Below are 26,467 nucleotides of genomic sequence, written 5' to 3' on the forward strand. Positions count from 1 at the left end.
CAATCCAAGACTAAAGTATATTTCCTCGCAGCGTTCTGTCTTGAGATGAAATGCCACGCAGCTCTGTGACTTCTTCGCAGCCCCACACACCAACAAGAATGTCAAGAGTTCCCCGAATGTCTCGCCCGCAGAATTAATTTAATTAGTCACTCCTGTTCTGCGAAGTTCACATAGAAGACGCTGCAGCTGTCCCACACCGCAAAGCTGATGCAACGAGTTAACTTGCCTTCCACGCAACGATCGGTGATCACAGCACTGACGAGAGGGTGAAAACCTTGAAACGGTAAGTCCAAGTCACGCTTCTGTCCCGAACAAGCTTCTCATCAAACTCCAGGGGGGGAGGGGGGGGGGGGACACCAAGCTGTTTCTGGCACAGCTTCCGTACCTCGTCGCCACAAAATGTAGTAATTAGAAGTCCAGACAAAGTAGAATACAACTTCTTTTATTGGGTATTAATCAGGCAAGGTGTCCCCAGCTTGTCGAGTGTCTCATATCAGGGAACGCTCTGCAACGTTCTAAGTCAGCCTTCAACAGAGGGCATGGGGTGAACCACTTAGGAAGGAGGGAGAGGGGTGGAAGAGTAAAGGGTGAACCAAAGGGCGAAGTTACAACAGGAAAGCTGGTAATTCATCTAAAGAGCTCTACAGAGTTCTCAAGATTTTACCAACTCTCGTGCCTGCTCCATGATTATTCCAGCCTCTCAGAAACTATTTGGCTGACTTCTTTGAGGAAAAGATCGAAGCGATCTATAAAACGTTTTCCACCAGCGAAACTCACATTAAACCAATAGTCTTGGCACTATCTCCATCTGAATCCTTGCCCCTCCTAAGTCAAGTTTGAACCTTGCACATTAGATCAATTGATTGGGCTTTGGGCTAAAGCAAAATCCTGTTCCCCAGCTGATTTGTGCCCACCCAGAGTTACTGCTTATCTCATGCCTTTAATTGCACCCTGTTCGTAGATTCGGGGAAACCCAATAAACCCTTGTAGGCTAGGGCAAAATGGATGATTGAAGTAAAGAGTGTCTACAAGGGACTTTGTTTTTAAACTAAGTACATGTGATTTAGTAAATATTCCTTCTGGGGTTCATAAACCAATTAGACCCGATTGTATCCACAGGATAACTAATACATTCTAACGTTGTTCAAATAATGCATTCAATGAAACACAAAGAGAGGAGAAATGGAAAGAGCACACAGCAAACTAATTATATATGAAAAAAACTTGTATTTGAAAAAATCATGGGGATATGCCAAAGAGCAAGATTTAAGCTGCTTAGTCATGCACACAAGGCCCTGTACCGCGACGGCCCTAGAATTCTTCAGAATAAAATCAAATTCTACGTCCCCACAAGATGTCTAAGGTCACGCCATCAAGCATGGCCCAGGCATAAACGCATAAAGAAAGTGAGAGCAGGAGGCCGATCGTCTTCATATCTGGCAGCTAAGCATTGGAACGCACTATCTCAAGCACTGCGTCTTACTGTGGACTATCTAACATTAGGAAAAGACTTAAAACTAAGCTGTTCCACAAGGTTTAAGTGTTGACAGTCTATATGCACCCAGTATTACCTCAACCAAGCGTTTCTTGCAACCCAGCACCGTGATATCCAACAGGATGAATGTTGCGCTCTATAAATAAATAAATTACACCCAGCTGGTTATCTTGTTTGGACAAGATTATGATGGAGTTAAGCTCCGTTTTATGGACTGTATGAAAAAGATTGCGGCCTGGATGATGGCAAACTGTCTGCAACTGAATAGTGATAAGACAGAAATATTGCTGTTTGGCAAAGCCCAGGATCTTTGGTCCCCTGAATGGTGGCCTCCTGAACTTGGGGCAAACCACTCCCGCAAGATGGCTTTAATGGCCGGTAGAGCCCACTATGGCACGCTCTAAGACTATATTGGCAACTTAAAAATTTGTTTTATGTCAGATACTTTTTTGAATCTGTTTTAATTCAAACACAAATTTTTAAGACTATTTTCGTTAGGTACCTTAGAAAGGGATCTTCTTTCAGTAAATCTTTTTACAGTCAGGCTTAAATCATCCACACTTTTCAGCGCCATAGGAACCATTCCAATTGTAGAAGAGGGATCTTGGAAAATTATTTAATGTTCTTACATGCTATGTCTCCAATCAGTTGTGTACTCTTTTGGTCGTTCACTGCCTCTTCAAATATAAATATATATAGAAAGAAAGACAGCTATTATGTGTGTGCGCGCATAAACAAACAGGGTCTTTCAGTCAACCGTCTTCATCTATTGGTCTGCAATTAGTGGCAATGGGTCAGAACACTTTAGCAATTGGCTGTCTTGTACTGAGAGGGACAGCATTTTTCCTGGTCACATGTAGACAGCTGCCAGAAAAAGAGTCACTTTTGTGCCATGGCTGGTGTGTCTGGGCTGGGGAGACGCTTATGTTTAAATTTGTAGCATTTGCACAAAAAATACCGGAACAAAACACTGCACCCTTGCCAAGCTAAGATCTATGTACTCTACTCCACTTTGCAAGATTTTTGTCACGTTTTTGAAAGAATTCTCTTTGGCAAGTATAGTTACCATTGGTCGTTTTAAAGCACACAGATGCACCCAGATGTTGTGCTTTATACTGTGATAACAGGTCTTCTAAATAATAGATTTTGTAGGATAAAATGTAATTATCTAATCTGACCTTCGTTTCAAATTCAATTTAGCCTGAAAGAATAGACTCAGAACATTGGAAACAGATTAGACAAGGTGCGTGCAGTTGCAATTCTTGACTCTGCCATTGCTAAGCCATAGAAAAACTGCAGATGCAGCTGCTTAAGTGCTGATGAACAATTAAATTGGTCAGCACTTTTTTTGCACTATTAAGAGAAACTGAACCATTGAGTGGGATACATTATGGTATTTATGTGTGGTAATGTCTGTTAAGTGCATTATCTAAAGGTTTTGAACATAAAACACGATCACGAATAAGGGGTGTAGCTATCCATAGTGCAGCAGGTGGCGCTGCACCAGGGCAAAGAGATGTGAGGGACCCTATGAACACTTCGCCCTATTCCCCTACCATATTGTAACGAGGCTGGCTCACATTCTTCCTTGTATGAAGACCCATAGCATCCTTGGCACACACACCACTGGGCGGGAATAAAGAACAAATGATTTCTACAAATACTAACACAGAAGTTGGATCAAATATCTTTCTTTAAACTGAGTTGTGTGGTTTTTGAATATGCTCCACGGAAACTGTCTGCCATACGAATGACCCAACTCTATTCAAATGTTCTCACCGCAGAATGACAATCACTTAAAACAACAACAACACAGACGTGCCACATTTAAAGTTGCCCATGCGTGTTGCATTTAGAGACGGCCTTGCTCTCAAGGATTTAGAAGTTGGCGCACTTGTATGCTTTCACACCTGATTCATATTCACTGGAATTTCTGCTTTTCAACAATACTTTTTAATGATTACATAGTCTTTTCAAAAAGTGTTCTTTTAACTGTAACTCCACACAGCCAGCATAGCAGCTAATCAAAAGCATTCAGCTACAGATGTTGAGTCACCGTTAAAGGTTGAAGCGTGTTCTTTAACCTCCTCACTTCTTATAAAGGCAGGCCACAGGACCCAAATGACTAGGCCCATTGAGCAGGGCGCACTGCGCAATGCCAGCCAGCACAAGCGCACCACAACTGTGGCGGAAGAGGTGAGCCGCAGTTCAGGGGGAAAAATGTGGCGCTTCGGTAACCTCACATCAATCATTTTTCCACGGGAATCAATAATTCCGTAATGCACCACACGCATTGGTAAATTTGGTTACAAAGTTACCGATCTATTGCAAATCGGACTCCAATTGTCCCCTTAGAACCGGGGGATTACTGAGGGACTCTAGATCACAGCAGCCGATTCCCTAGGCAAGTCCCCGATTTCTAGAAGGTTCCAACCTAGCCAGTGCCGCTGAACAAGCCTCTAGGCGCCACAGCATCTTCTTGCATGGCCCTGGCTTATACTATTACCACGTAGCATCATTTCAAACTAATTTTAAACGCTAGAGGTGCTATTTATTCGCTGGTTTGTTTTGGGGACCCTTCTGCTGCACTGTCCGTCTTCGATAACACATAACCCGACTGTGACATTCAATTTGGTGAGGCGCTATTGTTCGAGATGAAAAATATTAGCTTATGGACATACAACCCCTGACGGAAAGGATCTATTCTGAAAGGAGCTATAGTGTACTACTTAGTTGTAATTGAGACGTTCCACAGGGCCAAACTGGCATGGACGAGCACATCTAAGATGGAATACGGAAGCGGGAACGGTCCAAGTCCGGGGTCAAAGACTGACCCGAGGGGTCGATTCACTGACCCAGTAATCTCCATTAGCTGGCAGCAAGCAGGAGACGGGAAAGGGGCGGGGTTAGGGGGATAAAGCAAGGCAGCACAAGAGCAAGCAGGTGGACGGAATAATTCATACAATACACAAAATATTTAAGCTTAAAGATGCACAACACGAGGTGGTGGTTACGGTTTAACGCGCTAACATTGATATCTTTAAATTGCAGTGTATAAAACCCTAGTAATTCTTCAATGTCACAGAAACCTGGCGGTCTTGGAAATTAAGAATCTGCCCAGTGTTAAATATTGTGTTTAATGTGTTATGTAACAACACAAGACAGATACATAGCTTGTGTATTCAAGCGTGAAGCTCGTCTGATCTGTAATATGAAAATAAACAGGAACGAAATAGTCTAGTGCCAGTTCTTTATCTTGTGTGGGAGGTTATCATTGGAAGGTTTCAACGTTAAATAATAAGTGTTTGGTAGGGATCTATAGGAGAGATCCGCGTAGCTTGTGTTGTCAAGTGGGAAGTTTGCCCATCAGCGATGAGTTAATTTGGTACACACTTACTATTATTATAGTGCCAGCATGTTATCGTGTGTGGGAGGCTGTCACCAGAAGAGTGGTGTGAGTAGGAATTAGTAGAAAGAGGTGGATGGTGAAAAAAGCAGAGAAGGGCGGCCTGCGGCTTATACTGAAAACAGCATCCAAAACGAAAGCCACGAAGGTCCATACACAATCCCATATTAGACACCATAGGAAGTCAGCCAACAGCGCTCAGACACGAGTATCCAACATACACCAATGTACCGCAATGTCTTGCTGAAACCTGTTGCATTTTGTGCAGGGCTTCTCAAACTAGGGGGTGGAGCAATCCCACGTGATGCCATTGCGTAAAGATCTGTGTGGCCCAACACACTGGTTCTAATATGTTTCACCAGAACAAATGGGCCTAACTAAAAGTGGTCACAGATATCCGCCCTTGGAAGGGTGTCAGCCAGTCTTTATCTCAAAGTCACTTTTGTAGGATTGTGGGACCCAGGCCCGCATGCTGTGATAGGGACGACACATACACATAGTTGGGGTACATACACCTGGCTCAGTGCACGTGCGCCTGGCCCTCTTTGTTGGGAGGCGGCACGTCATGTGTGATGCCAGTGCTGGATGGGTGTGGGATGAGTGTGACAGTCAGCCCTCAGGGAGTGGCTGGTACACTCGCACCTGGCACACACTAGTCCAGCAGGACTCTACATCCCTCCCAAACTTTACAAAAAAAAGAAAAGAATGCAACCTGTGGGAATGGATTAACAACAAAACAAAAAAAACACTGAGTCTCTTAGAGTGTTCACAGTGCAGTGCAGGATAAGTGGACAGGTGCAGCTGGGAGCTCCTGGCATCAGGGCATGCATCCATAGTTTCACCAGATGTCTGTGGTACGAATGCGGTGTGGATGGAGTCTGGATCTCTCAACAACATGTCCATGGGGTTACCTTCCTCCTGTGCGATGTTGTTCGGTCCCGCCTGCTCTCATGAGGTTGGGGTTGATGTTACGTTAACAGTTCAAATTGGGGGGTGCATCAGGAGCGTTGGTGGAGTCAGCTGCAGAGGCGTCTTTTGAGGTGCTCTGACTCCGTAAAAGGCAAACCTGCAAAGGCTGGGACAACACTGACAGTGTTTGGACGTCTTCCTCTGAGGCCTGGTGAGTCCTAGTACCTGTCGGTGAAACAGCTTCGATTTATCTCTCGTGCTGGGATTCCATCGCACAGAAACTCCCTTGCGGCCCGTTTCTCTGGGTTGACAACGGACCGTGTGGGCACGCGGGGGCCGCTGCAGGACCGCCGAGAAGGCTATGGCTGAGTCACTTGTACAACCACAAGTGTAGATAATGCAAAGGTCGGGTGTCCCTCATTTGTTTCTCTGGCCGGGGTGTGGTGCAATGGATTGCTGCTAGGTGGCGCTGCAGCCACCTCTCTTACCAGACCCTGGCAGTTTTCCTGATGGAGGAGATTAGGAAATGTTGATGCAATGTCGGTGAGGCCTAGAGAGTGGGTATGATTAACATGGCCTCTGTCGGGAGTGTAGGTGGCCACCGGGCTGTCAGCATGAGCAGATGAAAACCCACTCACCAGCAGGCAGGGACATGTGGTGCTGGCTGACTGTCGGCGGATGTTGTGGCTCCTTGCTAATGCCGGTTGGCTTGCTTATGGACGGGTGCCTCATCAGACAGTTCCTCAGCTTGGCTCCTAGTGGCAGGGCCAATGAGGCTCTCTTTCTTTTCCTGGGGCAACGACCTGCCGCACAGGACTGTGAATGCTGTTGCACGCTTTCTTCAACGCTGAGTCTCCTTACAGTTACAACAAAGGCAGTAGTGAAGGGTGACACTGCTGCGAAGATAAGATTTTTTTTTTTACCCTCAGGGTGTGGGCAAAAAATGAAGTGCCCAATAGGGACCCGTCTCAGCACCTGATTTGTAGAACCACCCGTGCTCAGCACCGACAGGACCCGGCCCACTTAAAGCCATGACTTTAGAATTAAATCTAATTTTTATTGTCAAAACAAATAGTGAGAGCAATACACAGCATGCCACCTACAACCCTGTTGGGCCGGCAGCAAAAGCAAATCTGGTGTGCCAAGCACACTAGGCATTCTATTGGGGCATACAATTAGAAAGGAGTTACACAGCATGTCGCCTACAACCCAAGATGGGTCTCAAAATGATGCCAAGATCTGATTTGGTGACATTATACATGCCAAATAATAGGTACAACCAAGTGTTGTATCGGGTTAACACCCTGGAGATGCTCTCTGACATGCATAACTGCAAACACAGCCAAATTAAGAATTTCAAACCCAAAACATAAGAATATTTCCCCTAAAATCAGAGGCATAAACCACAAATCTCTATCACCCCACCACAACCCTGTCCGAGCGAGTTAATCACCGGATATGATTGCGCAAGAGTAGTCTAGGAGCCATCCAGATCTCCTTCCACTACTTGGCCATCCTGAATCAGCCTCAAAATGGGAAAGTATTTAGGGCAAGTCAGCTCCCGAAACTCAGAAGTAAGGAAAGAGATGAAAGGGGTCCAGACTTTAGTACATTCTGACTTATATGTATGGGTTGCCATACCAAGCAGAGACCAAAGCTGTTGAAGCCGTTGTTTGTGATCCGGAATTCTGTCTGTGCTCCAGCTGGAAAACAATACTCGGTGTGCGGCATTGAGTGCCAGGGCCATCTGCCTACCTTTAATGGAGCGGAGCGGGAATGTAAGTGCGTTGGGGAGTCCTAAGAGCGTATATGCGGGAAGTCTGGGAATGGTAGTGTTGAAGGCTCGATCAATATTATCCATTATCTGGTTCCTGTACTTGGTAGTTTTGGGCAGTGCCACAGGAGGTGAAGTAATGTGTCATCACATTGGGAATTCTATTTCTGCATAAGCCCTGACTTTAGGGTAACCGTCTGATTCCATGTAATCACAAACATTCTTTCCAGCCCTAGGTCTACCCATGACAACATAATGCATTCTGGTTACTGTAATCTTGGTATAATTCTATCAACCTAAATACACTACCACAGATGATAGCAAGTATTTGTTGGGGATCTACTGAAAATAGTATCTATGATGATACTGGTTGAAATGGCCACTCGCACTCCCGTCCACAGCTTTACTGTTCACTTGTTATTAAGTCTACACAAGAAGGCCATGCACTTACCATCGCAGCGGTCTGGTTCACCTGGTGTTGGGCCGCCTTGATTTTGGCTTGCAGGTGCGCTGGAGGGTGGAAGTACTTGCACTTCTCCCTTGAGCATCGGCCTTTGATATAATCCATGCAGACTGTAACAGTGTTCTCATTTGTGTCAATCATTGCGATATCTACAGGGTGGGCGTAACGGCAGTCGTTCTCACCACGTGTGCAATTTCCGCGCTGAAATTCTCTGCAAACCTTAAAATAAAGCAAACGAAAAATGGTATCTGAAATGTGAGGATTAAGTTATACTGACAATGGTGGCACCTTGCATAGCAAATATATCAAAATTAAAAATGCAGGATGACGACTTCTCCTACCTTAAGTTCTTCTTTTCAACAAAAGTACCCTATGTACAACAGCTCGTCTGGTAAATATTAACCAATAATGGAAGCATTTTATCTAATCTATAACAACTACTTCCAGTGGCCAAGGGCATATAGTTAAAACGCTTCTCTACTGGCAAATTGCTATTTTTGGGATATTTGATTAGTTTTGGGTATTCATAATTCTTATACATGTTTGCTTGACCATTTTTATTGCAGTGCCAAATAATTCCCATCTATGCTATTCACTAATGGACCGTATTTAGCTATTCACTCTAGTTGTGGACAAAAGGATATAACAGCGTGTAACCTTTATAAGAGTGTAAAATGTCATTTGTTATTCACAGGAGTCATTTTATCATCTGTAAAGGGTTTCCTCACACAGACATTTACGTGTGAGTAACTCTTCTCTTCGGGGACATTCCAGGTAGAAATGCCCACAAACATGGACATTTCTGGGTATTCAAAAATACTCTCTGCCTCCTTTCCGGCTAGGATGTGGTTGAAGATTTACTTTTGCCAAGAGCAAGAGTAAATCCTTTTAGAGAATTAGAAGGGGATTGGAACACCTTAAAAGTGACATGCTGTAGGAGAAGTGATTTTGCAACAGAGAAGGATACTCGTCCTGCGGGGAAAAAGAAAGGTTAGCAAATGATTACTTCTGGAAATCTTTGACTGTCATTGATTGCCAAATGTAGGCGTTAATAGTTTAACAAATTTGAAACAGATCGAAACCTACTCTCATGTGAGGGTAGAAACCTGCAGATGAATAGTTCTGAATGCATAAAAGAAATTGGCCCATAATGTTTGTATTTGCAGTTTTCAGCAATCACCCTTGGACCAGCAGCCCCTAAAATAACTGGGTAATTCATGTACATCAGGCATAGACAAAGGGCATTTACCTTTACTACTTAATTGTATTACCAATAATAGTGAGTCCCACCATAGAAGAAATGTAATCAATGTCTTTGTAAACTACCATTATTTTCTGAAACGTTGGCAATGTTTAAAAAAAGCTGTGAACCAACAGGTAGGTGCTGAGAGCAGATTACCCTCAAGAGAACCTAGACCTTTGAAGAACTCCAAGACTCTCTGCGGAGTAGGAAATCACAAGAAAAACGGAAACAAACCTTACCTGTGGGAATATCATCGTCAGAGACACAACAGAAAAGCCAGTCTCCACATGGTGTCGATCTCTGTACACCTGAGCCTTTATTCCATCTAGAATCGTCCTGTCATTTATAACCTTCATCCCCCAAGCAAGTTTACATCAGGGGTGATTGCTATCCTCCTACACAGAATGATCGCTTTATTAGCTGTATGGAGTTTACTTCAACTTCCACCATTCGACATTTAGTGCATGAATACAGTTTACATCCTAAGTTTTGTGACTAGGGCTATCCACGCCAAAACATTTTTGTAGGCTTATTTTAACACAGCGTTCCAACTCATTTGGGATTCTTGGCTGTGTTTTCAGTAAAGACCTGAATTTCTGTCTAAAGTAGGTTTCTCCTCTCCAGGGAGCAGCTCACTATCTGTAAGTACCTCTCCTGTGTGCAGCCCAATATACTACATTAGAAGCTTTTGTTTCCTTGAACTAGTATATGAACACCAAGATTGAAAAGTATGTAACAAAACGAAAAGTGTGCATTTATTAAAATTCATAAGCTGAGGTTTGGAGAAAAAAAATAGTTGAATTTCCAAAATATATTTAAAACTGATATTCGAGAGATAAAAATCAAATAGTTTTGGAGAGACTATTGCTAATATTATTAACTTGGTGTGAGAGGGCACTGCAATCTGCCTGTGTGTTATGTATTATGCATGAAGAGGCATTCCACATTGACAGCATATTTTACATTACTCCTGGCAACCGTGGTTGATGCACGGAGGTGGACACTGCTAGAAATCATGCATATGGTGACCACTAATGTAATCTTGCCTGATGTGGTTACTACTACCGGTCTAATAATATGAAGCTCAAGAGGATTTTCATTTAGCACAAGTAGCCCTTATTACAAAAAAGGTTGGAGACCTCTGGCCCAAAGTGACGAAGCAAGGGGACCGTTCAGCTTATGCTGGATAATATTCGCGATTCATGGAACAATCACTGATACTTACTTTTCCAGACTAGGATATGCCCTGGGAAATGGTACAATCCACCCTCCCGAACTCCCTCAATATTAGGCTTTCCATCCCAATATAAATAGGAGTCATCACGAGGTTTTTTTCTTACACATGATTATGAATAATGCACAGTGCATTGAACGTTATATGGACAGAAACAGGTTACTAAGCAGTGTTCACAGCATCAGGAGAGGCATTCCTGCAGAATGTTGCTTATAGTCACTCTTGCAGACCAATCTAAAAATGTTTATAGAGTGTACATTTCTACCTAGGTATATATACCCAGGCAGACGAAATTTTTATAGTCAAGCCACGCCTATTAAACATGCATGCTAAACACCGGTGTAAATCAGATTAAAAAATAAGGCAGCAAAAGTATAAATAAATCATAGGAATATAAGCTTACCACTGAGCCCACTTTGGTATTAAATTCCAGGGAAAATAAGCTCACTTGAAAGCCCTAAAGTCTTCTGTTCAAACATCTGATGCAAATGGGTGGAACTGAAACGCAGCTCCAGCCTAAGGTTCAGTATGCTTATTTCAGTTTTCACATCATTCACTTTTCAGGCCTGACTCAACCCAGAAGAGTATGTCTCGGCGGCATCATGCAGTTGGCTGGTTAGCGCATCATTCCTCCTATTCAAAATGCCTGCTTTGCTATGCCTGAGAGACTACTGCCCATCTCAAAAGTATTCTGACTCATCACACAATAAATGATCTCTTATAGGCATTTCATACAGTGTTCTTAAATGTGTTTTGTCAGGGTTCAAAATAAAAAACATACCCCAGCTTTGCCAATGCTTGTTAAAACGTGGAAAGACTAACATTTGGGTGAAGTGTTAACAGGAGGAATGGAATGGCAGTGGATGCCATTCTCCTTAGGGGTCACTGCCGATATCCAAGATGCTATCTCCCCAATACCAGCCTCTTTCACTTGGGCACCTCTCCCATCTTTTGCCTTGTTTACGACTCCCTCTGGCAATATGCCAGGATCAAAGCATCTCCTTAACTGTCTAAACAATACAAATATGTTTGCAGCAGAAGAGCCAACTACTGTGATGTTGATTAAATATTTAGGTTATCTGATGGTGCTTTTGAAATCTTGGTTGGAGACAATTTTAGCTGTCTCACCAGAGCTGTTGTACTTAAAGTAGTACATACATATAAACACACATATCTACAGAGAGGGGGCTGCTTCAACCATTGGTTGCTTCATGTGTCATTTACATTCTGGATCCGCATATATTTACCTTCATAGAGTGGAGCTGTGGGCCAGCTCTGTTCACCCATTGCCTTTATTCCCACAGTCATTCACAATTTAACTCAGCCCACTAGACAGCCAATGGATGAACAGAACATCAGCTGAATGGCAGCATTTTGCTGGATCACATATGCTTCCACCCTTGGGAAGAGACTGTACAAACATACAAGCAAAGAGTCCCTCTACAGCCTCGGTGCCTGCAGTGAGATCACATGCAGAGTGAGGCCACCAAAGACTATTATTGCGATCATACAGGCAGGAATCAACAGATCTCATCACCCTCAAAGTACAACCCAAGGCCTCCTCGACCAGCAGCATTTGGTGCATTGTAATTCTGAGCACCACCCAAGCTGTACACTGTCTTCGTGAGCATGACGGGGTATTGTTCACGTGTGAGTTGCCTCCTCAGTGCTTTTTATTCCCTCATTGATTTCCTAATAAACAATACTTTTTAACTTCCCAGTCTGTTTAAAAGCAATAATAGGTATTACTATTATTCAGACCTTTGTAAAGCTTTATCGGGCTACCAGCTTCAATGTGGCAGGCTCTACAGGTGTGCATTCAGTTTGCTGAGCCATCCTGTTGGCTGTCCACCAAGGTGTTTGGAGTTATGTCTGCAATTTTTGATCATAATTCAGTTTCTTTGATTTTTTTAAATAGGATCGTTACACCATTATTATATATGTAGTAGCATTTGAGAAGAGGCATTCTTGTTTACAGCAGAATATGTTGGCAAGATGTCACTAATTGCGTGTCTTTGGTGTTTGTTTATTTTATGAGCAGAATGGAAATAGCTTGGGGTTTCCAACTTTTTCTGTAGTAAGAGATATGCTCAATGACAACCAGCCAGCACTACTAATATTATTAGAATTGTATTACTGCCCACATCAGAGACGTTTCCTTTAGTGACCATCCCTATGCAAGATAACGCATAGTGTGACTGCATCATGCATGGTTTCCTGCACAAAAAAGCTTTGTCAATGTGTAATGCCTATATACATAGGTAATACATAACAGCCACAGCAGCAATGCCCCTGGCACAAACTTCATATTAGTAACAAATCCTTCCAAACGTCGGCTCATGAGTTCTGAAAATACACACATTTTCGTCTCAAATACGCACTTTTCAATTTTGGCATCCATTTATTAATCACACCAAGAATTTAGTAGGCTGGGCTGAATTCAGAAGAGCTAATTATGGGTAGCTGGAGCGCTACCAGCAGCTGCGGCCCGTTAAGATAAGAATGGTGGGGCCTGGTTGGGGAGTGGGGGGGATTTTAACAGACGACGAAGGAAGATTATTCAATTTTCCCTCGTCATCGTCTGTCAGAATCCCACTGCCACCCGGCCCCACCGCCCTTACCTGCAAGGACCGCGGCTGGTAGTGGCTACCAGTAGCAGCTCATGAGCTGCTTGTTGGAGAAGCCTGAGCTTGGTTGATCCAATCAGAAAGATGGAGATGTAAAACACTAGCAGGGTGAGTGAGCACATATAGCAGTTTGACCCTCTCCCAATGGCCAGCTCCCTCAATATATTGCAAAGGGTGTTGGGGGTGTGGAGGGAAGGGGGCTCGGGAGATGGTTGTGCATGTGTCGCTGGATATGGAAGCAACCTGGTCCCTGTACATTGTAGATAAAACAATATAAACCACATAAATGTAACATGACGTTTCATATATGGTGCGCCCGCTCTCTGCTCATTTAATATTCTTCGACCTCTCACTTTTCTGTCTGTAGAAAGTGTTCACTACATCGAGATGTCAAAAAGACTCAAAACGCCACCCCCATACTTGTAATCCAAACTTACAGATGTGACATTTTAGGCACATTGAGTACGAAAATGTTGTATTCTTTTAGTATTTGGAACTTTGCATTTTTGAAACAATGTTAAAAAAGAAGCTTCTGTTTCAACTACAAAATTCGGTGTTTATTTTTCTATGTAGGATTTGCATTATGTGTAGTAGACAAAAACAACGATTTTCTCAGATGTACAGATTTATAGATGTATGTAACCGGACGGATGTTGAGGACAAGCTAACTTAATGGGATTTTCGACAGTGCTTAGGTACCCAGGGGCAGACCAGAGAGCCCCCCTCCCCCACTGCTAAAGTGTACCATACATCAGATGATGGATGGTGCAAACACTTTCTCGTGCACCCTTTACTAGGTGCTAAATCGCACATGCAACGTGTCCTACCTGTTTGAGATACATGTATGATGGTTGTTAACATTGGACAGTATTTGTAAGGAAGTGTTTCTTGACTTTTGGCATCTCTTCCAAACTAAATATACTTGAACTGCGAACAAACCTGATGTGATCTCTGGGCAACATTTATCGTGTAAAGTATAGAAGTGTGCTTCAATGAGATCAACATGTCACCTCAAAAACAAGTCGACTGAAGTCATTGCAGCATTGTCGAAGACAGACAATATCAGAGGTGCTGGATGTATCTGTAAACTTGAGATGAGGACGTTGTGCACATTTCAATGTTTCTCTGATGCCAAACTGAAAGGGTTGATGAAGTGACAGCTGATTTTGCCTTTTTTGCCTCATGATCTACTATTTATTTAGCATATTTTTACTAAAATAAATGTTCTTCGCTGAACAGTGAAAACTGCTGCACACTAGGTTCATTTGCAAAAGTTAACAGGCCACATTTGAGCTAGTGAATGCTGCATTCAAACATTTCAACAGGGTCATTTTACTCAGACAGTGGAACAGTCTTACTCGAGGAAGGAGGGCTTTTGCCTGTAACCATAAGCAAAACCATAATTTCCTCAAATGCAATTCAAATAGGGTGGAAATAATGATTACTTTTACATCAAGACTAATTTCGTTTCCATTTTGTCAAAAATTACTGTTTACATCACAAACACTGTTCTCAAAGCAGCAGTTATCTTAAGAGACCATAAACCCTTAAAACGAATCACAAATATGGGTCCTTGACTTGTTTAATGAATGGATTTTCACCTTTATTATATATGTCACACAACCTTTAAAACTGTAAGATAGTCAAAGCTGAAAGCCCAATATATCAGCAAGATACTACTGGTGTGAATACACGTGGCATGTTTCCTTGCTGTTTCTTAAATTTCACGAGCAAAAAAGGAAATCCGACAGATGCAGAGGTAAAGGGAAGGCAGGAGTGGTGTTGCAGAGGCTCCTTAATATTAGATGGAGTGATCTATTCTATGCTAGCCAAATATTCTTATGCTTTAATGTTTCAAGGGGTGCACTTTTCTAGGTGTGGACCTAGCACTTGCTGATCTTTGTTGGGGGCAGTTCTCCATAATGAGGGGTGCCTTGTGCTGCCTGTCTCCCTTTTATAAGACATCGACTCTTCTGCAAGGAGTTCTTTTTTGGGGGTAACTGTAAAGCACAGCATGCTGCATCCCTGCCAGTGAAAGCGGATTTAATGCACAGGCGTGCACAATCATTGGTGAAGTCATTGACTATGGACACTTTCAGAGCGTTTCAAACAGAATCTGAGCTTTTAGAAATGTAGTGAATTTATGATGCAGTCCATCTGCTATGTGCTGCTTCTGAGTACAAAGGGGTGCTCCAGGGAGACAGAGAAGAGGCATAAAGGCTAAAGTCTGTTTTTTTTTTTTTTTTTTTTTTAATTGATTCAGTTCAAAGCCATATATACCAGAGAATAAACATACAAAGAGATTATATCATATCCCAAACGACATGTTGTGATTTACATTTTCAGCATAAATAAATAAACATATAAGCGGCAAAAGTAATTTTAACATAAAATAAATAACGGCTAAACAGATTATCTCATTTGATAGCAGGAATAATAGTCACTGGTGATCCAAATAATCTATCAAAGTCTTCCAAATTTTGTACCCTCTACGCTTTTTCACAATTGATTTAATGCGATATAGATTGAATTCTAAATAAAAAATATTATAAAACTTTGCTCGCCACATTTCATATGTAGGTGCTTCAGGCTTTAGCCACATTGATGATATACAAAGGCGAGCTACAGCAATAGCCATGAATATAATATATCTATTTTCTTGATAACCTGAAAACACTTCATTATCATTTGATAAACCAAAAATAATCATCTCCCTTGAGATTTTTACATCGCATTTTGTGACATGTGCTAGTAAAATTTCTATGGATACAAAAAACGGTTTTAATATAGGGCAGTCTGAAAAGATATGCATAATATCTCCTTGATCACATTGACATCTATAGCATTTCCCGTTATTGCGACTACTCCATTTTGACATTTTAAGTGGTGTATGATAAAGATTAAATAAAGTTTTATAATGTTGTGGATATAAATTGGCAGGTAAAATAATTTTATCGGCCATGCATATTGATTCATGAAAAGGTACTACAGATGTGCCTAGTCTCGTACACCATTTTAATTCCTGCTGTTCCATATCGTCCTGCTGTAAATTTAACAGATAATTATATATAATCCCTATACGTGTTGGTTTTTTAAGTATTTCCATAAATTCATTATGGAAAAGTGGTACAATATTTGGATGTGTAAAGATAAAATTCCGTATTTGCAGATACTTAAAGAAATCATATTGAAAAATACTATATTCATCTTTTAGCTCCTGAAATGAGGCAAATGTACCATTTTTAACCATGTCACCAATGGTTGTTATACCTTTTTCCCGCCATATACCCATAATACGATCCCTGAATATCAATGGAAGCAATTCTATAGAGTTACATGGAGTATAAAAATTAATATACGTCTTAATGAAATAAGCTTCCGTATAGATCGCCATCCTTTAAAGGCGGACATTATAAGTTTAAATCTAGTTCTTTTATAGTAGCTTGGTTCTAAAAAACGAAGCAACATTTGTCGAGATTGTGGGCCAAGTAAAAGAGAAAAGATATCTGGGCTTTCAAATGTGGGTGGAGTTCCACCTATTGAAAAGTATTTAATATTTTGCATTAGACATGCCAAATAATATAATGCAAAATTCGGAACTCCCCAACCCCCACTTAAGATTGGTAATGTCATATATTTAGATGCTCTCCGCGGGGACTTCCAGCCCCATAGAAAACGATCAGTTATAGACTGCAATTTGCTCAATTGTAATTTGGATATCTCCAATGGTATTGCTCGAAAATAATATAGAACTTTCGGTAAAATAGTCATTTTTAAGACATTACGTCTCCCAACCAATGATAAATGTAAGCATTCAATTTTCTCTAATTGACTTTTAACTGATAGTAGTATATCTGACCAATTTACCATGACTAACTGTTGAGGTAGCAATCTAATTTTAATGCCTAAATATTTGGCCTCAAGAGTGACTCTACTATCATTGGTACATAATCCTGCTGAGCGTACAACCTGTGTTTTCTGGATATTAAGTTTGTACCCTGACACGTTGCCAAATTCGCAAGTCAAATTTTCTATTTCAATTAATGCGGATTCCGGGTCAGATGTTATTACTGCAATATCGTCAGCGTAAGCTAACACACGTATATTACCTCCAGGCAAGACCATGGATTGTATATGTTGGGATGACATTAATGCCTTTAGCAGTGGTTCTATATACATAGCAAATAGAAGAGGTGAGCAGGGACACCCCTGCCGTGTACCCCGCGTGATTTTAACTGCCATTGACTCTTGCCCCGAGATACATATCTTAGCCCTCGGATGTCTGTACATAATTTGTAAAGCAAATATAAATCGTCGTCCAAATCCCATTTTCTCCAAAATCGCCCATAAAAATACCCAAGAAACGCGATCGAACGCTTTCTCTGCGTCTAAAAACACCAATCCAACGTCCAAATGATTTGCAGTAGCATAATCTAAAGTTGCAATATCCCGGTGTATATGATTAATCGTACCGCGGTCTGGGAGAAAGCCATGTTGTTGGTCAGAGACTAAAGTTGGGACAATTTGGCTTAGTCGATTGGCAAAGATTTTAGAATATAATTTCGCATCAGCATTTATGAGTGAAATAGGACGGTATGACCCAGGTAAGTGCAAAGGTTTATCTTTTTTGCGAAATATAACTATGCTTGCATTTTCCCATGATGGCAGCGGATAACCATTTTGGGCTTCTAAAAACGTTGCGAGCATATCATTCTTGATTATGGGGAATAGTATTTGATAAATTTCTAACGGGAGTTTATCGGGACCACAAGCTTTCCCCAGGGCCAGTTCTTTCAAAGAAGTCTCTAGTTCTTCAATTGTGATTGGGAGCTCTAGTTGTTCCTGCTGTGCTGAATCTAATTGTGACAGTTCAAGTTTATCTATATACTGATCAAATTGATCAGATGAGAAATTTTCTTGGGTATAAAGATTTGTATAATACTCATAAAAGACCTGTAGAATCCCTTCGGATGACTCGATTAGGGTGCCCTGATTATTTTCTATAGAGGTTATACGCTGTATTGACTGTCTCCCACGCATTCTTTGAGCTAGACATCTGCCCACATTTTCCCCATATTCATATCTTTCTGCACAAAAGGTCTTATATTGCTGTGCTATATCCTGGCTCCAAACCCCGTTTATCTTGGCTTCGTGCTTCGCAGCTTCATCTTGAGAAGTTTCGCTATCTCGATGTAATCTAATATCATGCATTAAAGCATGTTCTGCATTTATTAATTCTTGTATTAGTTGTGTCATTATATTTTTCTTTTTCTGATGTAAGCTCCAGCCATAGCTACATGTTTCACCACGTAATCCTGCCTTGAAGCAGTCCCATACCATTGCATAAGATGTAGAGCCTCTGTTAAGATCAAAATATTGCTGAGCCCAATCTATTACTTGTTTCACATATATTTCATCTAATAAGAGTTTCTTATTAAAAGTGAAACATCTTTGAATTCGTTCAATCAATCAATCAATCAGAGCATTTGTATAGCGCACTACTCACCCGGAGGGTCTCAAGGCGCTGGGGGGGAGGGGGTCCGCTACTGCTCGAACAGCCAGGTCTTGAGCTGCTTCCTGAAGGCGAGGTGGTCCTGGGTCAGGCGGAGGTGGGTCGGAAGGGAGTTCCAAGTCTTGGCGGCCAGGTAGGAGAAGGACCTTCCTCCTGTGGTGGCTCTTCGGATGCGGGGGACGGCGGCGAGGGCGTGGCTGGTCGATCGAAGCTGGCGTTTGGGAGCGTAGAAGTTGAGGCGGCTGTTGAGGTATCCTGGTCCTTGGTTGTGTAGGGCTTTGTGTGCGTGGGTGAGGAGCCGGAAGGTGATTCTCTTGTTGACCAGGAGCCAGTGCAGGTCTCTCAGGTGTCCGGAGATGTGGCTGCGGCGGGGGATGTCCAGGATGAGTCGTGCTGAGGTGTTCTGGATCCGCTGGAGTCGTTTCTGGAGTTTGGCGGTGGTTCCGGCGTAGAGGGAGTTGCCGTAGTCCAGACGGCTGGTGACGAGGGCCTGGGTGACCGTCTTCCTGGTCTCGGTGGGGATCCATCGGAAGATCTTGCGTAGCATGCGCAGGATGTTGAAGCACGACGAGGAGAAGGCGTTGACTTGTCTGGTCATGGAGAGGGAGGAGTCCAGGATGAAGCCCAGGTTGCGTGCGTGGTCAGTTGGTTTGGGTGCGCTGCCCAGGGCGGGGGGCCACCAGGAGTCGTCCCAGGCGGAGGGTGAGGATCCCAGGATGAGGACTTCCGTCTTGTCCGAGTTCAGTTTCAGGCGACTGTTCGACATCCATTTGGCTACGTCTGTCATCCCTTCGTGCAGGTTGGCTCTGGCGGTGGCGGGGTCGTTAGTGAGGGAGAGGATCAGCTGGGTGTCGTCGGCGTAGGAGATGATGTTCAGGTTGTGCTGGCGTGCGATGGCTGCGAGGGGGCTCATGTAGACGTTGAAGAGTGTTGGACTGAGCGAGGAGCCTTGAGGGACGCCGCAGATGACTTCGGTGGCTTCCGATCTGAACGGAGGGAGGCGGACTCTCTGTGTCCTTCCGGCGAGGAAGGAGGTGATCCACTCCAGTGCCTTCTCCTGGATTCCGACGTTGCTGAGGCGCTGTACTAGGGTACGGTGGCAGACAGTGTCGAAGGCCGCGGAGAGGTCCAGGAGGATGAGGGCCGCTGTTTCTCCGTTGTCAAGCAGGGCTCGGATGTCATCTGTAGCTGCGATCAAGGCGGTCTCGGTGCTGTGGTTGGCCCGGAAGCCAGACTGCGAGAGGTCGAGGGAGCCGTTCGTCTCGAGGAAGGCGGCCAGTTGCTTGTTGACGGTCTTCTCGATGACTTTAGCCGGGAACGGGAGCAGCGAGATGGGGCGGTAGTTCTTGTGGTCGGTGGGGTCGGCTGAAGGTTTCTTGAGTAGAGCGCTGAGTTCGGCATGCTTCCAGCTCTCCGGGAAGGTAGCGGTGTCGAAGGAGGTGTTGATGATGTCCCGCAGGTGGGGTGCGATGACAGCGTCGGCCTTGTTGAAGACGTGGTGAGGGCAGGGGTCTGTCGGGGATCCAGAGTGGATGGAGTTCATCGTGCGGATGGTGTCTTCGGTGCTGATCGGGGTCCAGGCGCGGAGGGTGGTGGTGGGGGGCGGTGGTTCGGTCGTGGCGTGAGTCGGTTGAGTGCTGAAGCTGTAGTGTATGTCCGCGATCTTGTTGTGGAAGTAGGAGGCGAGGGAGTTGCAGAGGTCTTGCGAGGGGGTGATGTCGTTGTTTCCGGCGTTGGGGTTGGAGAGCTCTTTCACGATGTTGAAGAGTTCCTTGCTGTTGTGTGCGTTGTTGTCCAGTCGTTCCTTGAATGCGGTTTTCTTGGTGGCGTGGATCAGCTGGTGGTGTTTTCGGGTGGGGAGCTTGAGGGCAGTCATGTTGTCCGGTGTTGGGTCTCTGCGCCAGGTTTTCTCGAGTGCTCTGCAGTTCTTCTTGGAGCTCTTGAGTTCGTCGTTAAACCATGGGGCTTTCTTGCTTCCGGGTCTGCTCGGCGGGGTCTTCAGCGGGGCGAGGTCGTCTGCGCAGTCGCTGATCCATTTCGTGAGGTTGGTTGGTGCTTGGCTGGGGTTCGTTGTGCTGGTGGGAGGGTTCTTGCTCAGGGAAGTAGCGAGCTGGTCTGCAGTGATCTTGTTCCAGCTTCTGCGGGGAGCCTGTTGCTGGTGATGGTGGAGCGTGGTTTTTCTGTAGCTGAAGTGGACGCAGCTGTGGTCCGTCCAGTTGAGTTCCGTGGTGTGGCTGAAGGCGATGTCCTTGCTGGAAGAGAAGATCGGGTCGAGTGTGTGTCCGGCGTAGTGGGTGGGGGTGGTCACCAGTTGCTTGAGTCCGAGGTTGGCGAGGTTGTCCAGCAGGGTGGTGGTGTTGCGGTCGTTGTTGTTCTCCAGATGGAAGTTGAGGTCCCCGAGGAGGATGTAGTCGGCGGAGGGGAGGGCGTGCGGGCTGATGAAGTCGGCGATGTCTTCGCTGAATTGTGTGCGTGGCCCCGGGGGTCTGTAGATGAGGGTGCCTCTGAGGGTGGTCTTGGGGTTGACGTGGATCTGGAAGTGCAGGTGTTCGGCGGGTGCGAGGGTGTCGTCGGTGTTGGTCGTGATGCGGATGGTGTTCCTGTGGATGATGGCGATGCCTCCTCCGGTCTGGTTGGCGCGGTCCCTCCGGATGATCTTGTAGCCGTCCGGGATGGCGATGGCGATGTCGGGCGCTGAGGAGGCGTTCATCCAGGTTTCCGTGAGGAAGGCAACGTCTGGGTCTGTGGTGTCGAGCAGGTTCCAGAGCTCGACGGCGTGTCTGTGGACGGAGCGGGTGTTGAGCAGGATGCACTTCAGGTGGTTGCTGTTGCTGCTCGTCGAGGTCTTGAGCACTGCCGGAGTGGTGCCGGTCCGGTTGCAGGTGAACTTGCAGGCATTGCAGATGAAGGGTCCGTGGGTGCGTCTCGGTGTGGCTCGGTAGCAACCCGGGGTTCGGCCGGTGTTGAGAGCGATGAGTTCGGTGGCGTCTTAGCTCCGTCGGGTCGGCTTCTGTGGGTGGGGGCCAGGGGTCCTGGCGCTGGGCGCGGACGGGCGCAGACGGGCTTACCTTTGGCGCACCTTCGGCGCTCAATCGGTGCTCCCGCTGCGCGCGTCCGCTGCGCGGTCGCTGAGGGGGCGACATAAGAGGGGAGCCGGGAGGGCGGGTCAGCTGGGAGGCGGGGTCGCGTCCACCAATCGTGTGGCGAGGGGGCGAGGCCGCAGGCAGGAAGCGGCGGGAAAACGGGATCGGTTTGAGCGGGCGGCCCTGCGGCGGCTGGGGCGCTGCTCTCGGCGTTGATGAAGGTCTGGCACAGCAGGGGTCTCTGGAGCAGGAGCGCGGAGGAGCGAGGGGGCAACCAGGCCAGAGGCGCGGTGGGTGTTAAATATAGGTATATCTATAACGATTGGAGCATGATCTGATGTGATGCGTGGTTTAACTAACGTACAAGATCCTTGTGCCATATGTCTAGGTATAAAAATATAATCTATTCGCACAAATTTCTTGTGCGGCGAAGAAAAGAAAGTAAAACCAGGATCCATCGGGTTCGCAACAGGCCACCCATCAATCAAACCATGTTGATATAGGAGTTGACGTAGTGCCTTAAATACCTTGGGTTTCCTGCCTTTATATCTAGTGAATTTTGGATTTCAGATATTCGGCTCCCCATGAATATTGAAGTCCCCCAGTAAAAATAATGGGGTACTCCAAAGAGCTAATTCTACATTTAGATATTCTATCACTGCAGCGTCATCAATATTGGAGCCATATACTGTACAAATTGTAGTAGCAACATTACTTATAACACATTCCGCGATTGCCCAGCGTCCTAGGCTATCTACTTTAGTTTTCCCAGTTGCAATTACAGATCGTCGTCCCAATATTGCCACGCCTCTATTCATGGTAGATTGTTGAGAGGAAGCCAACACAATAAACCCAAGCTCATTCAGAACTTGTCTTTTTGCCCACGGTATATGCGTCTCTTGAATGCGGTGTAGCACGGTTACAACGAATTTTTTACAACGCACTACCATTACATCGCAACTTTTACCACGCAAACCATTACAACGCAATGCGCTGGGGGGCGCTCTAGGATAGGGAATGTATTTAATATACTATCCAACACCTTCCCTGCTATCCACGGGGACTGGAGTTGGAATAGTAAATTAAATAATTCACTATCCAGCGCCTAAAAGCATTATTCGTTGTAATGGACTGCGTGGTAAAAACCGCGTTGTAAAGGCATGCGTGGTAAAAGCATGCGTTGTAGTGACACCAATCCCTTGAATGCATATTATATCAGGTTGTATTAGGCGAATTTCATGCATCACACGCTTGCGTTTATGCACGTTATTAAGGCCACATACATTAAATGAGCACATTCGAAAATTACAGCTCGCCATGACAGCTACTTATATTCATTGCAAAAATTACATTGTAACATTGTACCATTACATCAGCGAAAATTCAACACAATATTCTATGACCTTGACTGAATTTTTCCCTTTTTTTCCCCCAGCACACCCCTCGTGTCCATCCCACCCAAACCACATCGCACCCCCCCCCCAGTGACCCTCCCCCAACATTAAGGCAAAGGGGCCTATTGCCCCGGTGATGTATGTGAGAACACCACAGATGTTTGGGCGTAACCATAGCTCTAAAACAATAGAAAAGCATGAGTTTTACTACACAAGACAACTAATATCTAGAACTCAAATCATACTCCTCATGCTAGTGTATTCAGATACGCTTTTGCTAGAGCTTCAGCTGTGAAAAATCTATTTTGTCCCTTATACACAATCTTTAATGTACATGGTTGCAGCAGGAAAGCTTGAGCGCCCTTTTTTTGAAAAGGATCGATCAGTTGACGCATTCTCCAACGGTTCTCTACAGTAGTATGGCAAGAATCAGGACGCACAAAAAACTCTATACCCTTCCCAGAACGTTTCTTGTCCGGCCTTGCAAGATCATATAATTTTTGTCTTGCCAGGAAGTTATTCAAGGATATCAGAATAGCTCGAGGGTATTGCCGAGTTTGGGTGTTCCGTGTTGTTTGTTTTCGGAAAGGAAAGCGATGTGCCCTCTGAATCTCCTGAGACCATTGCCAGTCTTTAACATCGGGGAAGGCTTCTTCAAAAAGTTCCACCACAAACTGTCGTACATCTTGTCCCTCGCTTCCTTCTGGAACACCCAGAATTCGCAAATTATTACGACGAATTCTATTTTCCAAATCAGTCAGTTTAGAATTCACATCTTCTTTCTGCCCCTTGAACTAGTCTAGGCTAGTTTTAATGTGTGTTACTTGATCCTCTAATGAGGATATGCGTCCTTCCGCTTCCACCATTCTATCTGTAAAGTCATTACATGATTTTACTAAGCGTCGCACCGTGTTCTGGAGTTTTTTACAAGCATTATGAGTTTTTAAGTGCTCGGATTTTGCCTCCAGTCGTTGTTCTGAGATGGCTTTCAATATAATATCTATTGGTGTTTGATTAGAACAGCCAGGACTAGGGCTAGTTAATTGAGTAGAGTCTGCTAGATCCTGATCTAGATCTTGGTCTATTATAGTTGGGTCTCCATCAGAGGTTTCCTCACTCCAGGTTCTAGCTGCCTGCACATCGGCTGTAGAGATGACGGGTGTTTCCTTGCTTGTGTTTTCAAGATCCTCCTCTAGATCCTCTTCTTCTAGATCGGACCCCTCGGAATGCTCTGAAAGTGAATAAAATTCACTATCTTTACTGCTAATGGGGTCACCATCACATTCTGCCCCCTCAACTCGAGATGGGTCCAATTCCACATCACCTTCAACCTCCCTCTCATCGTCATTAATATTAAAGACAACAGTGTTCTGTGTTTTGGGCAGTGCGAGAGGAGAGTCAAGTGTGGGTGGAATAGTTGGCATAGTTGAGGTAGCTACCGGAGATGCTACTAACTGTTCAAGTGCCTCTACCAAAGTCTTATCTTGATCATTATCCAGATATGACCCTCCCAAGTCGTCGATAGCCATATTCTTTTCACTCAAAACTCTGTCGCTCTGAGTTTTAGAACTTATTGCTGTTACTTTTCCTTTAGAATTAAACATTTGTAGGATTTTTGGAGTGCCCATTTGGCTTATATCAGGGTCGTTATTGGTAATATCCTGCTTTGACTTTGCCGCTAGAGCAGCACGAGTCCCAATCTGATTTTCGCCGCTAGGTCTGGTTTTGCCACCGCGTGCAGTTTTAGGGGCCATGGTGCCAACAGTTCCTTATATTGTGCAAGTTTATATAGATTTGACTCTCAGCTAGAAAAAACTAGTCTCTTTATAGTCTCTTTATAGCTTGAAAGTCACTTACATCCTTTTAGACCCTTCGAAAAATCCCCTCTTTTTTTTTTCCCCTAGTTTTGACAATTTTCAAAAGTTAGAATCAGTCTTACTTGGCTTTTAATGCTGTTTTTGCCCAGTCCAGTATTTTCTCCTCAGCTCCTTGAATGTTGATGTCAAATGGATAACGCTGTTCCTTGCCGTTTTCAGCTGGGTCCGCGCTGGGATAAGGAAATAGAAACAATGATGCAACTCGATCTGTTAAGCCGTCCTTCTATGCCTGAGCCGGCATTCAGAATACAGCGCCGAACACCTCCAAACCCCCAGCGAGGCACCTGAAACGCCAGCGAACTAAGAGCGGGCGTCTCCCACACAGGCACCGGCACAGGATCGTAACACACGGACTGGAGCGGAGTTCGGATATCCAGGATGCCGCTGATGCTTCACCCTGCTTTCACGTCCGTGCTCGACACAGCAGGCGCCTCTCCCCACCAGCACGGAGACCGTGAAACACGGACCGAAGCCAAATCTCAGGATGCCGCTGCTGCCTAACCCAGCATTCACGTCCGCGTCTGCTCGACACAGCGGGCGCCTCTCCCCTCTAGCACGGAGACCGTGACACACGAACCGGAGCTCCTCAAGAAAGCTGTGCAGCGCCGAAAACACCGCAAACTTCAGCCATACCTCGGCCAAAACCTCAGCGGAGCACCAGTGGACTAGAAACACGGTCTAGCAGTAGCAAAATCACAGCCGAAGCTCAAGTGCAGCTTCTGGTTAAAGCGCCCAAACGGAGCTCTCACAAACACGCCTGACGTGCAGGCGCCATCTTGCCTCCCCGGCTAAAGTCTGTTTGGATGTATCACTTCGTTCATTCAGAAATTTGGGCCACCCCTCTTGCTACAACACTGCCATGGCATTAAGGAATCCCATTTCTTGAGGAGGCTGCCTGCTCCACTATTTTCTCAAACCTTTCTCTGCCCTTTTCTTGTACAAACTGGAAAGTGAACATTCATCAGTTCAGCCCAGATAAAATCCTAAAATTCCACTTTCCAAGTCCTTAACCCCCACCACACACACCATTGCCAAACATAGCACCATTGCTACAAATATCATGACACTGTCACAAACATGTCATCAGTTTCGAACTACAACTTCCGTACCAGGATTGCGTATCAATAGCGTGGCAGGTGCTATAGCATTTGGCCTAGGGTTGTGAGAGGCCCGAGGCAACTCAAATATCATTGTTTTTACTACCAAATCAGTGGATGGAGATGGTTCATTATCATTGAGTACATTAGAAACCATGACACCTTTGAAATGTCACTTGTTCCAGACACACTACAATTGCCTTACACACAACTGCAACAAACAAATCTTACAAATGCACACACTACGACAGCCACAAAACTCCATTCAGCACTACATATAGCCATTAAAGAGAAAACATTTGCCTACAACAACCCAGACCTACTGCCTTTGCCAATGCCTGGTATGCACACAG

At 44.7% G+C, this 26,467-nt stretch overlaps 1 protein-coding gene across 5 annotated transcripts in view; it reads right to left on the reverse strand.

Annotated features, from left to right (window-relative positions):
- LOC144829423 (muscleblind-like protein 3) overlaps window positions 1–26,467 on the reverse strand; it is a 559,780-nt gene that overhangs the window by 118,199 nt on the left and 415,114 nt on the right. For all 5 annotated transcript variants that reach the window (XR_013610658.1, XR_013610657.1, XM_078688555.1 and 2 more), the window contains exon 5: window positions 8,036–8,266. Coding sequence is in view for 3 of the 5 variants with exons in the window: in XM_078688555.1 (XP_078544681.1) it covers window positions 8,036–8,266 (231 nt within the window). In the remaining 2 variants the exon portion in view is untranslated. The remainder of the gene's footprint in view (window positions 1–8,035; window positions 8,267–26,467) is intronic.

The sequence above is a fragment of the Lissotriton helveticus genome, chromosome 4_1 (genome assembly GCF_964261635.1).
Source record: "Lissotriton helveticus chromosome 4_1, aLisHel1.1, whole genome shotgun sequence".
Lineage (NCBI taxonomy): Eukaryota > Metazoa > Chordata > Amphibia > Caudata > Salamandridae > Lissotriton > Lissotriton helveticus.